The 12,446-nt window shown below is 42.6% G+C and overlaps 1 protein-coding gene across 2 annotated transcripts in view; it reads right to left on the bottom strand.

Moving 5' to 3' along the window:
- Window positions 1–298: 298 nt before the first annotated feature.
- Window positions 299–12,446, bottom strand: part of C16H13orf42 (chromosome 16 C13orf42 homolog) — a 29,611-nt gene continuing 17,463 nt past the window's right edge. Inside the window, exons 2-4 of one of the 2 annotated variants that reach the window (XM_024795736.2) lie at window positions 5,799–5,946; window positions 3,508–3,748; window positions 299–2,524 (exon numbers count right to left, since the gene is read on the bottom strand). In XM_024795736.2, the coding sequence (XP_024651504.2) occupies window positions 2,350–2,524; window positions 3,508–3,748; window positions 5,799–5,946 (564 nt within the window). In that variant the 3' untranslated portion in view covers window positions 299–2,349. Of the gene's footprint in view, window positions 2,525–3,507; window positions 3,749–5,432; window positions 5,531–5,798; window positions 5,947–12,446 lie in introns of those variants that run through there. The other variant, XR_003020141.1, reaches the window with a different exon arrangement.

Raw genomic sequence — 12,446 nt, 5'->3', positions numbered from 1 at the left:
GCATGGCACATGGCTGGGTACACATGATACAAATTGAACTAGCAGCTCCATGCATCTTGCCCCATGAGGCAGAAGACAGTCTGTAGCAGGAGCTAGAAACCAGGGGCTACTAAAAAACAAGCCAGATGCCAGGGACGCACATCCTCTCTTTTTGACATTCTGTCTAGGGATAGGTAGATTTTCATGTATCAAAACAGAATCCTGGGAAAGCCAGAGATGCTAACATAGTCCCAGTGACCAGCTTGATTCCATTGAATAACTGGCCAATCCAAGAAAGAAAAGAATCCGTCGACTCAACTGGGTTTTCTGAATTGACTTTTATTGTTTCAGATTTGATTTATCTCAAACCCCACCGGACACCATCTCAAGATTCCCCAGGCAGAGCCCAGATCCTTGGGTTTATCACCAACTTCAAACACCTAAAAATTATCCCCAAAGACGAGACAACCTTCTGTTTCCCAATCATGGAATGTTTTCAGGTTGTCTGTGTATAGTCTAGTTAAAAACAAAAACATACAAAACAAAGCAAAATAAGATGGCACAGCTTCATGTCCCATAAGCAATAAATGCTTTAAAAAAAAAAAAAAAAAAAAAAAAACCAGGACTCCAAATATCCTCTCAGCCATGTTTATTTTTTCTTATCTTTGAAAACAAAATGTACACAGTATCTTCATTACATAATTTCAGGGTAGATCTGTGATAAACTGTAGTTTGATAAGAGGCAGAGTAAAGACACCTTTATCTTGAGTTTATCCCCAACAATGAACTTTTATAGATGAGGTTTCAAACAAGGCCACATTTAGAGAAAAGAAAAGATCCGTGGTGATAAATGGCAGTGCTTTAATGCAGTTTATAAAACAAATCTCCTAAACATTTATTTTCCAGACAAGCTTCTGGCTATAGTTGGGTCAGTACAAGCAACAAAATGAAAGAATCCTTCCAAACATTGACATTGGCACTCGAAAAATAATAAAGAGAAGTATTAAAACATTTCCAGTATGGTTTCATTCTGAAAACATGTTGAGATGAAATTTCTAAGAATGCAATATAATTACTAGCTGTCTTTTATTTGTAAGAGTTACATATTCTTAGATGCATATGATCAGGTTCACATAAACAAAAGGTTCTTCCTAAAAAATGGAACAATAAGAATATCATCCCACAGTCATGGCAGAAAGGAAGCTTCTGTTCAGTTCTTAGCCTGACCTTAGCCTAGAACATCCTTGGCTTAATTTAAGTGATTGTTTTTTATTTTTGTTTTTGTTTTTGTTTTTTAGTCTCTCTCCCTTCCTTCTGCCCAAAGGCCCTTATACATGCACAGACTGGTTTACAAGAAAATGCCAAAAAAAGAAGTGAGAATGGATAAAGTTCAGTATATTCTCCAAACCAGTGGTTCTCAAGCTTGAATGGGCACAACTATTGCAAAAATGCAAAAAGTATTTAGAAATACAAAGAATATATTTTAAATGTAATTCTGATTCAGATACTTCCTAAAATATAGAAATCCTTTCTATACCAAAAGAACATAATGATTCTGATTGTTCTCTTAACTGGGGAAAGGGAAAGGCATGGCCTGTCATAAACTGATTCCATGGATATTTAAAGAGATTTTTCTGGGTAAGAATTAGAAGAAAAAGAAAAAGAATCACCCCATCTTCCTTCTTCTCTAGTCAATTGCCTACGGGAAGGGGGGCTAAGTTTTTGGGCCTGAGGAAACAGTGTGGCCCCCAGGCAGGCCCCTGACATACCCCTTCCCTCACCCCATTGCCAGGGCATTAGCCTCATCTTAGCCTAATGCAGCAGGAGTTTCTGGAAAACTCTGAAAAGAGAGCAAAGGGAGCTGCTTTCTCAACTGCATTCTGCACACAAGAAGACAACCCCCGTGCAGATCCAGCGGGTCTCTGAGCCTCATAGAAAGAGGAGCTACCTCTCTGAAGCTTTGGCCCAGAAATCTATGGGTGAGTTCATCTCTGGTACTGAGCACATCGCTAGCAGCCACCTGGACAGACACGTGGAGAATGAGAAACAGGCCGGGTGAGGTCAGGGGAGTGAGCCCAGACACTCCACTCAACACCTTCCATTCCTTCAGCTCTTGAAGACCAGCCAGGCTGTAAGTCTCTGCTCATCAGCCCATGCAGAGAAACTCAAGCTCTGAGAGTGTCCTGAGACCCGTCCCCTGGGAAGCCACAGGTCTGTTTGGCACTAGCACAGCACCAGCAGGCAGTGTGCCGAGGGGGTTGACTGTGTTACAATTTGCATTTTCAACTCTACCAAACACCTCATGCTGCGCTGAAAGTGGACAGCTTCTCAGGGACCCAGCCTGAGACACATCAAGGAATCCAGATGGGGTCAGGGCACTGTCCGTTCCCAAAGTCTTTCTCGAAGCAGCCACTGTCCTTTGGGGTTCTCTGTCTCATAGTAGTCCTCCCCAGGAGACATCTGGGGCTCCAATGCAAAGAGCTCTGCATCCCACTCCATGTCTTCTCCTGAGAAGTTGAAAAGGATCTGTCTGGAGCTCCCCAGGCTAGAAGGAAGGAATGAGGCAGGAGGTTAAGTTCGGCTTGGCTGGCCACACAGAGGGAAGGGATGCTCAATTACCACCATTCTCATGGAGACCCTCAGATTGCTGCCCTAGTCCTGGGTCTTGGGGAGGACCAAATGGTGTCACCCTGGGGGCCATGGGTAGACATCAGCTGGACCTTGGCCTGGCCTTGAAGGCGAAGGATGGGTGGTGAGGGCTGGGTTGTGATTTTAATATGTCCAGTGCGTGGTCTTACTGTGGGAGGAAAATGCTATCTAGAAAACCCCTAAATCCAACAGGGTTTAGTGGCTTTTGTAGAAGCAAAGAAAGACAGCTGGTGAGGCTTGGCAGGCCCTTCCATTGTGACAGGCAAAGCCCTGCAGCATGGCCTGGGTTGCCCAAACCCAGAAAGAACTTACCTCTCTGAGTGAGTAGATAACAGGAATTTGATGGTTAGTAATGGTAACTAGGCCTGAAGGAAGAGGATCTAAAAGGAAAGAGGCCAGAGGAGATGGTGGTAAGATGGCCCAAGAGGGGCCTGGCCAGCAAGAAGTTCTACATCTCGAAGCCTGCCCGGTGCCTTTTAGAGAGGGGCATCTGATTCATTTGATGTTGGTTTCCTTTTGCTGCTATGCTCTGTTCAACCTCAAACTCATTATAAGTCTGTAGCACGCAATGTGTCAATGGCACTGGAGGGAATCTATGAAGGTGGATGGCACAGTGCATGGGCTAAGTGGGCCAGAAACAAAGGGAGGCAGACCCAGGAAGAAGCAAGTTAGGAGCAGGCAACAGCAGTGCACCAGGCTAGAGTGCAGACTACCAAAAAAAATGTTGAAACTAAGACCTCCCCAACACTATATACATACATATATATATATAAATAATATTTGGCATGTAAGATGGGGCTCGACGCACCTTAAGGATCACCCCAAGCATCTGGAGGCCATGAGAACATCTTGGTCATGCTATTTAGCCCAAGCACTTACTCTTTTTTGCAGGCTTTGGGCTTAAATTTCCAGGTGTTGAAGGCCCCTTCCACAGCCTTGGGCAAATAAATGGGGTGCCTCTCAAGTCTCCTCTGAGTGCCCACGGTCCTGCACTCAGTGCTCCTTCGAAACTGGCCGTCCACAGTATGCACAGTGTGAGCAGCGATATCCTCAGAGTGTCTGCGCGGCGCCCGCAGGATCCAGTTAGAATGCAAGCTGTGCTCCCGGGAGCTGGTGGCCACTGGAAGAGAAAAGCATGTGACCCGGGAAGGAAGGACTTGCCATTGGGAGGCATATAAGGCAAAGGAGAGGGCGGATTGGACTGAACACTCACAGGAAATTGGTATAGGCAACCATGATCCTAATAGCGAATTCTTAGAAAGGCCTGATAGCCAAGCAAAGCAGATTTGACTCTGCAGTTGCGGTGCAGGAGGAATGCAATGGAATATATGTCCATTAAAACTGAGGACATAGGCCGGGTGCGGGGGCTCACGCCTGTAATCCCAGCACTCTGGGAGTCTGAAGCAGGCAGATCACCTGAGGCCAGGAGTTGAGACCAGCCTGGCCAACATGGAGAAACCCCATCTCTATTAAAAACACAAAAATTAACCGGGGGCGTGGTGGCAGGCGCTTATAATCACAGCCACCCGAGAGGCAGAGGTAGCAGTGAGCCGAGACCACATCACTGCACTCCAGCCTGGATGACAGAGCGAGACTCCATCTCAAAAAAAAGAAGAAAAAAAAAAAAAAACCATGAAGACACAGATCTATATTTATTGACTTGGAAAGTAGCCCAAGATGTATTGTAAATCGTTAAATGAAAGGAGATCCTAGTTTTATTTCAAAAAATTAAAATGAGTCTGTGAGATTGTGTGTGTGTGAGTGTGTGTGTGTGTGTGTTAAAACCACACTCAGAAGGACATATCCCCAAATGTTAACGGCGATGATGATCTCTGGGTGGTTGTTTTACAGGTCATATTTTTTGCTCTCTTCTTTATGCTTTGGTATGTTTTTTGTTATCAGAGGAGAAAAGTGGCCATTTCATGAACTGAATAAAAATGACTTGGTCACACTCATTTTTATTAAAAATCATAACTCTGAAAATGACCCTTGCATCCTTAGTGGATTTTGTCATCCCTTCACCGATATCGTGAATTTCCAAGGCCTCCTCACTCCCGAGGCAGGGCTGCTGTCTGTCAGGGACTGGAGGGGCTGCGTGGGAGAGGAGTTGGATAAGAATAAGCTTGGGGAGCAGGGTTAACCTTCTGTGAAACTGCAAAGAACCCAATTTGAAACCCCAAATCCCACAGACATACATCTATCAAGGCCAGAACAACAACAATAAATCACAAGCTTCTTTCAAGCATTAGAGAAAATACTCATGAATTATTTAATATTGGTACCAAAAGCTTTGACCTTAGTATAAGGGGCCAGTGAGCCCCCTGAATAAAACCATCATTAATTTACACCATGGGGGGCAAGTCAAAGATTAAACAAACTGTCTGACAGTCGCATGACGGAATATAAAGGGGGCTCAGCTGATGTGTTTGGATTTTTTGCTCTCCATCAGGAGGGATGCCCCAGGACACGCCTCAGTGAGGAGGGAAGCATGGCCTCAGGCCTCACCGCACTCCAGCTCTAGCAGTCCAGGCTGGGTCTGGGCAGCCACGGTGGGCCTCTCCTGCCCTACACTACCCTACTACCTAACCTAGGTATGGTCGGAAGCTGGATTCTCAAATACAGTTTGTCCATTCCCTTTCTTTTTTTTCTTAAGTTGTGGTGAAGCGTACAGAACACAAAATTTACCATCATCACCATTTTTTCAGTGTGCCGTTTAGTAGCGTTCAGTATATTCACATTGTGCAAGCGATCTCTGGAACTCTTTCATCTCAAAAAACTGAAACTGTACCCTTTAAATGACACACCTCATTGATTCTCCTTCCTTCATCATTTCCCTATTGCTGTCCTTCTTGGAGTCTTAGGAAAGTCTCAACTTTCTCAGCCATGGTAAGTGGACCGCAGAGAAAACATTGTCCAAACATGGCGCCAGAGTGTTGGAGGGACAGGCTGGAGCAGTGGCCGCAGAGACAACGGAAGTAAGAGATCCCCACAGAGGATGGGCTCAGGGCCTGGCTCCAGCTTGGAGGTGCAGGGTTTCCCTTCAATCAGGGAGGTGGGATTCCTGGTGGCCTATCCTATAAGTCCATCGCAGAGCCCCCAGCCCGTCCTCACAGCATCGCAGCCCCACCCGCCTTCAGACACCATCTTCCCACTGGCTTCCTGGAACTCACCATCAAAGTCCACGTCTTCATTTGGTGGGGTGGCCTCGGCAGCCCGGGGCCGTCTCTCTGTATCCAGCTCTGCAATGATGGAGTCAAAGAAGGCAATGGCCTCGGCCACATCGGCACTGAACTGCGAGTATTTCTTTGGGGTTGCTTTCTGCTAGAGGTGAAGGGGAGGAGAGAGAGTTGCCTGAGGCAGTAAGCCAGAGACTCAGAAAAGGGTGAAATGTTGTTAAAACGAAATGCGCATGGCGTTAGGGATTTGCGAGGTTTCAAAGGTAACTATGAATAAGTGCCCTGTGAAAGGAGGGTAGATACTCCAGGTCCACAATTGCTGTAGGTCAATGGATTTCTAATTATCTCAAGAAGGGAGAGTGAAAGGACAACAAGATCTACTTCTTTCTGGGTCACAAATTTGCTGTCAGACATTAGGCAAAATAATTAGTCTTTTTTTAGCCTTGTTCCTTGCTGATAAACACCCAATTAGGAGATTGTACAGTTCCTTAGGTAGGTGGTGAGATGCTCACAGCAGAAAAGAAATGATAGATCTCCAGATATGTTGAAAATGCTCTAAGAGTTGTCAGTTTCTGTAATAACTCAGTTGTACCATTTAAAATAACTAAAGGAGTATAATTGGATTTTTTGAAACACAAAGGACAAATGCTTGAGGGGATGGATACCGCGTTTTCCATGATGTGATTATTTCACATTGCATGCCTGTCTCAAAACACCTCATGTACCCTGTAAATATATACCCCATAAATATATACCTACCATGTACCCACAAAAATCAAAAATAAACTTTTTTTTAAAATAAAGATGTTTTCAGTTTCTAAAGGAACCAAATTTACACTCAAATCATGGAATAAATTAAAATTAGTATGGTTGTTTGAAAAGTACAAGGAATAATAAAATAGAGAGTTTCAAGAATCTGTTCAGTAGCTAACCAGGTTCCAGGCTTTTACCTGACCGTTCCCTTCATGATCTTCACAACAGTCCTGTCATGAGTGACTGACATCATGGAAGTTCACGATCCAAGATGGGTTTCAGTGGAGAACTCATGGTCTCTAGAACTGACCAAATCAATATGTGTACTAATAAAAAACTCTCTGAGGAATTTAGGAAATAAGAGGACTTGGGGAGAGAAAAAAAGGGACAGATGTGTTAACATGGGCACTTTTGATCCAATGTAGAGTTATTTTAATATGGGCATTTTGAGAATAGGATGGTATTAAAAGTGAATATGATTTAGTTATAGACAGGTGTGTCAGGAAAGAAAACAACAGCATGTCTATGTGTACAAGATGTTTTTTAAGTGTATGCATTTTGTACTACTAAAAATTTTTAAATAGAGAGGTTTTTTCCTTTTATACTTGCAAAATATCAAAGGAAAGCTCTAAGAGCTTTCTTAGAGGAAGATGTTGAAGGACCACAATATATACCTTGATATGATTTGGCTCCGTGTCCCTACCCAAATTTCATCCTGAATTGTAATCCCCACATGTCGAGGGAGAGACCTGGTGGGAGGTGATTGGATCATGGGGGCAGTTTCCTCCTTGCTGTTCTAGTGATAGTGAGTGAGTTCTCTTGAGATCTGATGGTTTAAAAGTGTGGCACCTCGCCTTTGCTCACCCTCTCTTTCCTGCTGCCTTGTGAAGAAGTTACCTACTCTCCCTTCACCTTCCACTATAATTGTAAGTTTCCTGAGGCCTCCCCAGCCATGTGGAACTGTGAGTCAATTAAACCTCTTTTATTTACAAAGTACCCAGTCTTGGGGTAGGATCTTTATAGCCGTGTCTCCTGGTCCTTCTGCTCCATCACACTGGCCAGCTCTCCACCTGCTTTCTGGTTGGCAGAGGCTTTTGGAAATCTCTCTTCCACAGATGGCCTTTCTCTTTTAAAATGAAACTGAGGAGAAGAAAAGTAGAAACTTCAAGAATATAGAGAACAAGAGAAAGGCCATCCATGGAAGAGAAATTTCCAAAAGCTTCTGCCAGTCAGAAAGCAGGTGGAGAGGTGACCAATGTGATGGAGCAGAAGGACCAGGTCCCAGAACATCATGGGTGGGGTGGCAGCTGAGAAGAGGGACAATTCAACCTTCAGGAAGTGGAGACGCTCTAGACTGGGTGACACCAGGCGCAACAAGGGCTGGGCATGGGATGAGACTAAAAAACCAGGAGGCCCAGTCTCTGAGTGCAGCAGGCCCAGCTGCCAGGCATCCTTCTTACAGGCAAGTGACAGAAGGCTCATGCCTGGAGGTAGGTCCACACTTGTTCATTCTCCCTGCATTTTCTCTTGCTGCTTCCTTTGCCTTGGATATTCTCATTGGCTGACTTCCAATTCATCCACTGAATCTTGGCTGAGACTGCTCCTTCTCCAGGAAGCCTACCCCTCTCCTGGGCTAAGTTTCCAGCCTCTAGGTTCCCATGGGCTTCAGTACCTAACCTAAGTCTATGATGATGGATATCATTTTAGAGATTTTGGCAAAGTGGAGAAGAGAGAAACAAAGAGTGGATAAAGTCATTCTTTGGCTGACCCCTGAGGAAGGATGAATATTATTTAATAGTAATGCAAGGTCCATGGTGGTTTTGCACCTCAAAACCTCCACATGGAGGGGACATCTCCAAGTCTTCAGAAGGCAACTGTCATCAGTGTTTAGCTTAATGCAAAGGTCTCAGTCTTGTTTGTGTCCATCATATTGTTTTATCTGGGTTACCCTGTTATTCAATTTAAGTGATTCAGTCCTAAGTGTCTCTGGAGGGAGGGTTTGGCTAGCAGCTCAAAGCAACGTGAGTCAGTTGCTGTCAATTGTTAAAGAGTTAGGAAAAGAGTCAATGTTGGTGTCTTAGCTATTAAAGGCTAAGAAAGCATCCTACCATTGGCTAGCTTAACATGAATGTTGTCTTGTTGTGAATCTCCTGAATCTCCTCAAGTATTATCCTCTGAGGATAACATTTATAAACTAGAAAAAGAAAACACTAGCATAGAAATCACCATCTCAGCCGCTGAACTCTCTGTCATCCAAGCTAGTAGACAATAGCCCTTTAAGCTTCACCTTTGCTGGAAGTGAGATTCCAAATATTCAAACACATCACCTATTTCAAAAACTTCAGCTTTAGGATTCAAGACTTGGGTCAGTTTCCCACACCTTGTCATTTCTGCTTAAGCTCAGCAGCAATTACCATCCCAGGATCACTCAGAAACACTGACAAGTGAGCTCCTTGGGCGACACTGAAGAGCCTGTTCTTCCAGGTCCCACTTCTCGGGCTCTGCTGGCACAGTCAATCCACAGTCATTATAAACTGGTTTCTGTTGAAAGAGCTTTTGGATCCTGCTGTGGCTGGGGAGTGAGTCAGTGGTGGCACACTGGTGACATTATTTGTGACTGACCCATATGTGCTTGTGTGACTAACTCTCGTCACACAAGAGGGCTTTCCTCCACTTGTCTGATTATCTTCATTAGTCTCCCTACTGCCTTGCCCCAAATCCTTTATGGGATAAGGCAGGGGCATAAACACATGTAAGTGAATAAACAAATTGTTTTATTCTCCTACTTAGCCCCTGCCTGGCTTCCCTGCCTGCTTTCCCTGTCCCTTGACTCAGTCTGAGATCCCAGTCCTGAGAGTGATAATGCTATCCCCCATCAGTGTCAGTGTGACTCTGTAACAGTGGTACCTAATCCCAGTGGTTGTTAGACTCTCCTGGGGTGCTTTTAAAGAATATCTATGCTTGCCCTTTTCCTAAAGCAATGAATTTAGACAATTAAGTGATTCTAATACACATCACTCTACAGGGACCTGAACATAGGGGAAACAGCAAAGGGGCCCACGATCTCCACCTCAATGTCTGGTTTACAGTGGAAAAACCTCAAATCTTGGTTCTACTCCCTGGGTTTGCAAGAGCAGACAGGAGTGTCTCCTCGATGACAAGAACACAAGGGACATGACCCAAGGGGACAGGATACAGGTCATTGAGGGATGAGAACAAAACTCTGGGTTAAGAGGCCCAGACTCTTCATGTCTTTGTGTCCTTCCTATGGCTTAGCACACAGAGAGGCCTGGGTAATGGGACTCCATCCATCCCCTGCTGCTCTCTCCTATTGGCCCGAACTATGAGAACATCTCACCCATAGGGGCGCACTTTCCCATTCCCAAACTTTACCTAAGCCACCTCCTGGGCAGATATTTCCTCTGCTTATATTCATGCAGTTTTGTTTGCTTCCTGAATTTAATGTTTGGCATTCATCCCTGCCAGACTTCATTCTGGCTAGAAACAACTGCTGCTCTAATGAGTTACAAACGGCTTGGGATTCTGATCCTATCTCTTATTGTCCAGGGAACCAAACATCCTGGTGTGCTCAGGAATCATCCCAGTTTATGCCTGTTATCTCAGTGGGATTATGCATAGTACCTCTTTTCACTCTTCCAACATGTCCCTAGTTGGGGGATAAATCACCTGGTCCTTTATCATGTAAACCACAAGTTGTGCCACCTCCTCACTCCCCCAAGTCTGTTACCACCTGCAATAAGCTGCATTTTATTATCAAGTTACTGTAAATATGCATAACATTTTCCTAAATTCTTCACTTTAATCCATGTTTTTTGATCACCAATCTTTTGAATAGGATTTATTCATTTGAATTATTCATTTGTTTTCACCTAAATCTTATCCACAATATCTCATCTAAAATTTCCGGATTTGGTTTATTTAAAGTGATCTAGGCACCTGAGAAAAAAACTTGAGTGTAAAATCCTAGCTCTTTATAATTTATATATTTTTTTCAAGTCTGTCACATTTGCTTTGTCCAAACCTCACTTTGTTGCTTTTTAAAAAGCAACTCTCTATTAGTGAATCTTTCTAAAACACTCAACTTAGTTTCCATAAAAGAAATTAGATTTTATCGTTCATATTTTATAATATTTAATTAAAATAAATGATTATAAATTATAATAAGTCCAAATTATATAAACCAGTTTGGGAACAAATATAACTTAATTTTAATAAGCACGTCATTCAACTTGTGAAGCTGAGAAGTACATAGACATATCCTAGTTTTAAAAATGTTTTATTACCGACAATTTTTCAATACAAAAACTGTAGAAAATAGAACCATGAACCCCATATACTCATCATCAGCAACAACCATCACCTTTCTGCCATTCTTGTTCATCTATCAACCTCTCACTTTTTTTTCTGGAAGCTAATCCTAAAGACAATTTTACTCATAAATACTTCAAAATGTATCTTTAACAGATAAGAGTTTTTGGCAACATTATCCACAATATTATTATACTCAACAAAACTGATAATTTCTTAATATCAGCAAGCACTTAATATCAGCAAGCACCTAGTTCCATCTTTCTTGACTGACTCAAAAATGTCTCGTGCAAGTTGGTTTGTTCAAGTTAGGATCCAGACAAGGTCCACATTTAGTTGCTACCTGTTTAAGTCTCTTTAATGATTTATGCAGGTCATTTAATTGAAGAATCTGCGTCTTTTGTTCTACAGACTTTCTCACATTCTAGATTTGACAGACTCCTTCTTCTGGGTATTGGTTCACATGTTTCTCTATTCCTCAAATTCCCTATATCTGGTACTCAGATCTGGAGCAGGGCTGTCCAGTAGTACTTTCTGTAGTGCTGGGAATGTTCTACATCTGCACTGTCCAACATGGTAGCCACTAGCCACGTGTGGCTATTGAGTACTTGAAAAGTGGCTACCGTGATTGAGGAACTGAACTTTTAATTCTTAAATTTAAATTTAAATAGCCATATGTGACTGGTGGCTACTGAATTGCAAAGTTCAGATTTAAAGGTTAATTCAATTCAGACTTAATTTTTTAATAATAAGGTTAGTGGTTTTGTGTATCACACACCAGGAGGCACACGGCACATGTTTTCCTGTTTTATGCAATGTTGACATTGATTGGGGGTTTATGTGATGTTGCTTGGATCCATCTACTAGAAAATTTGCTATCTACCTTTTACTTAATGCTTTTAGCAATCATTGTCTAGATTCATTATTTTACTACCAGTTGCAAAATATTGCTTTTCCAGTTCTTCAACCTTCCCGCATTTATTAACTGTGCTTTTGGTATGAAGAACTTTCCCACATCAACCACATGGTCTGTTTAGGAATGGCAGAATACTTGCTCTTTTCCTCTCATATAATAAATTGATACCCTAGAAAGTTTTCGAGGTAACCAATAAGGTTCACTTGCTTGTTTGGTTGGAGGGGGGTATTATTTAAAATTCACATATTTTTAACATATTTGATGTCTTTTCATCAGTTGTAATTATCCTTTTTGATGCTCACACTGTCCTGTATTTTGACAGCAAGAACTCTTTCAAGGTGGATCCTGAGTCTCTGACACAATCCTAGTATCTTTGAGAACCTCCGAACTTTTAGACATAAATGCCCAATATTCATCTTGTACGTTTTCCACTCCAGACCTAGATTCTGTTACTTCTCCAAAAAAACCTTAATTTTTAGTTGGAAGTGGTATTTAGACAGCACAGCATACATGTTAGGGATTTTATTGCTACAGGGTTGTCATTACTTCTGGCCTTTTCAGTGCAAAAAATGAGGAAATACTAGTTTTTTAGAAATAAAAAATCTTGAGTTCATACGGATATTTGCAACTCAAATTAAAATAGT

The sequence above is a fragment of the Macaca nemestrina genome, chromosome 16 (genome assembly GCF_043159975.1).
Source record: "Macaca nemestrina isolate mMacNem1 chromosome 16, mMacNem.hap1, whole genome shotgun sequence".
Classification (NCBI taxonomy): domain Eukaryota; kingdom Metazoa; phylum Chordata; class Mammalia; order Primates; family Cercopithecidae; genus Macaca; species Macaca nemestrina.
The sequence above is the reverse complement of the archived record's forward strand: the minus strand, read 5'-3'. Positions and strand labels throughout refer to the sequence as shown.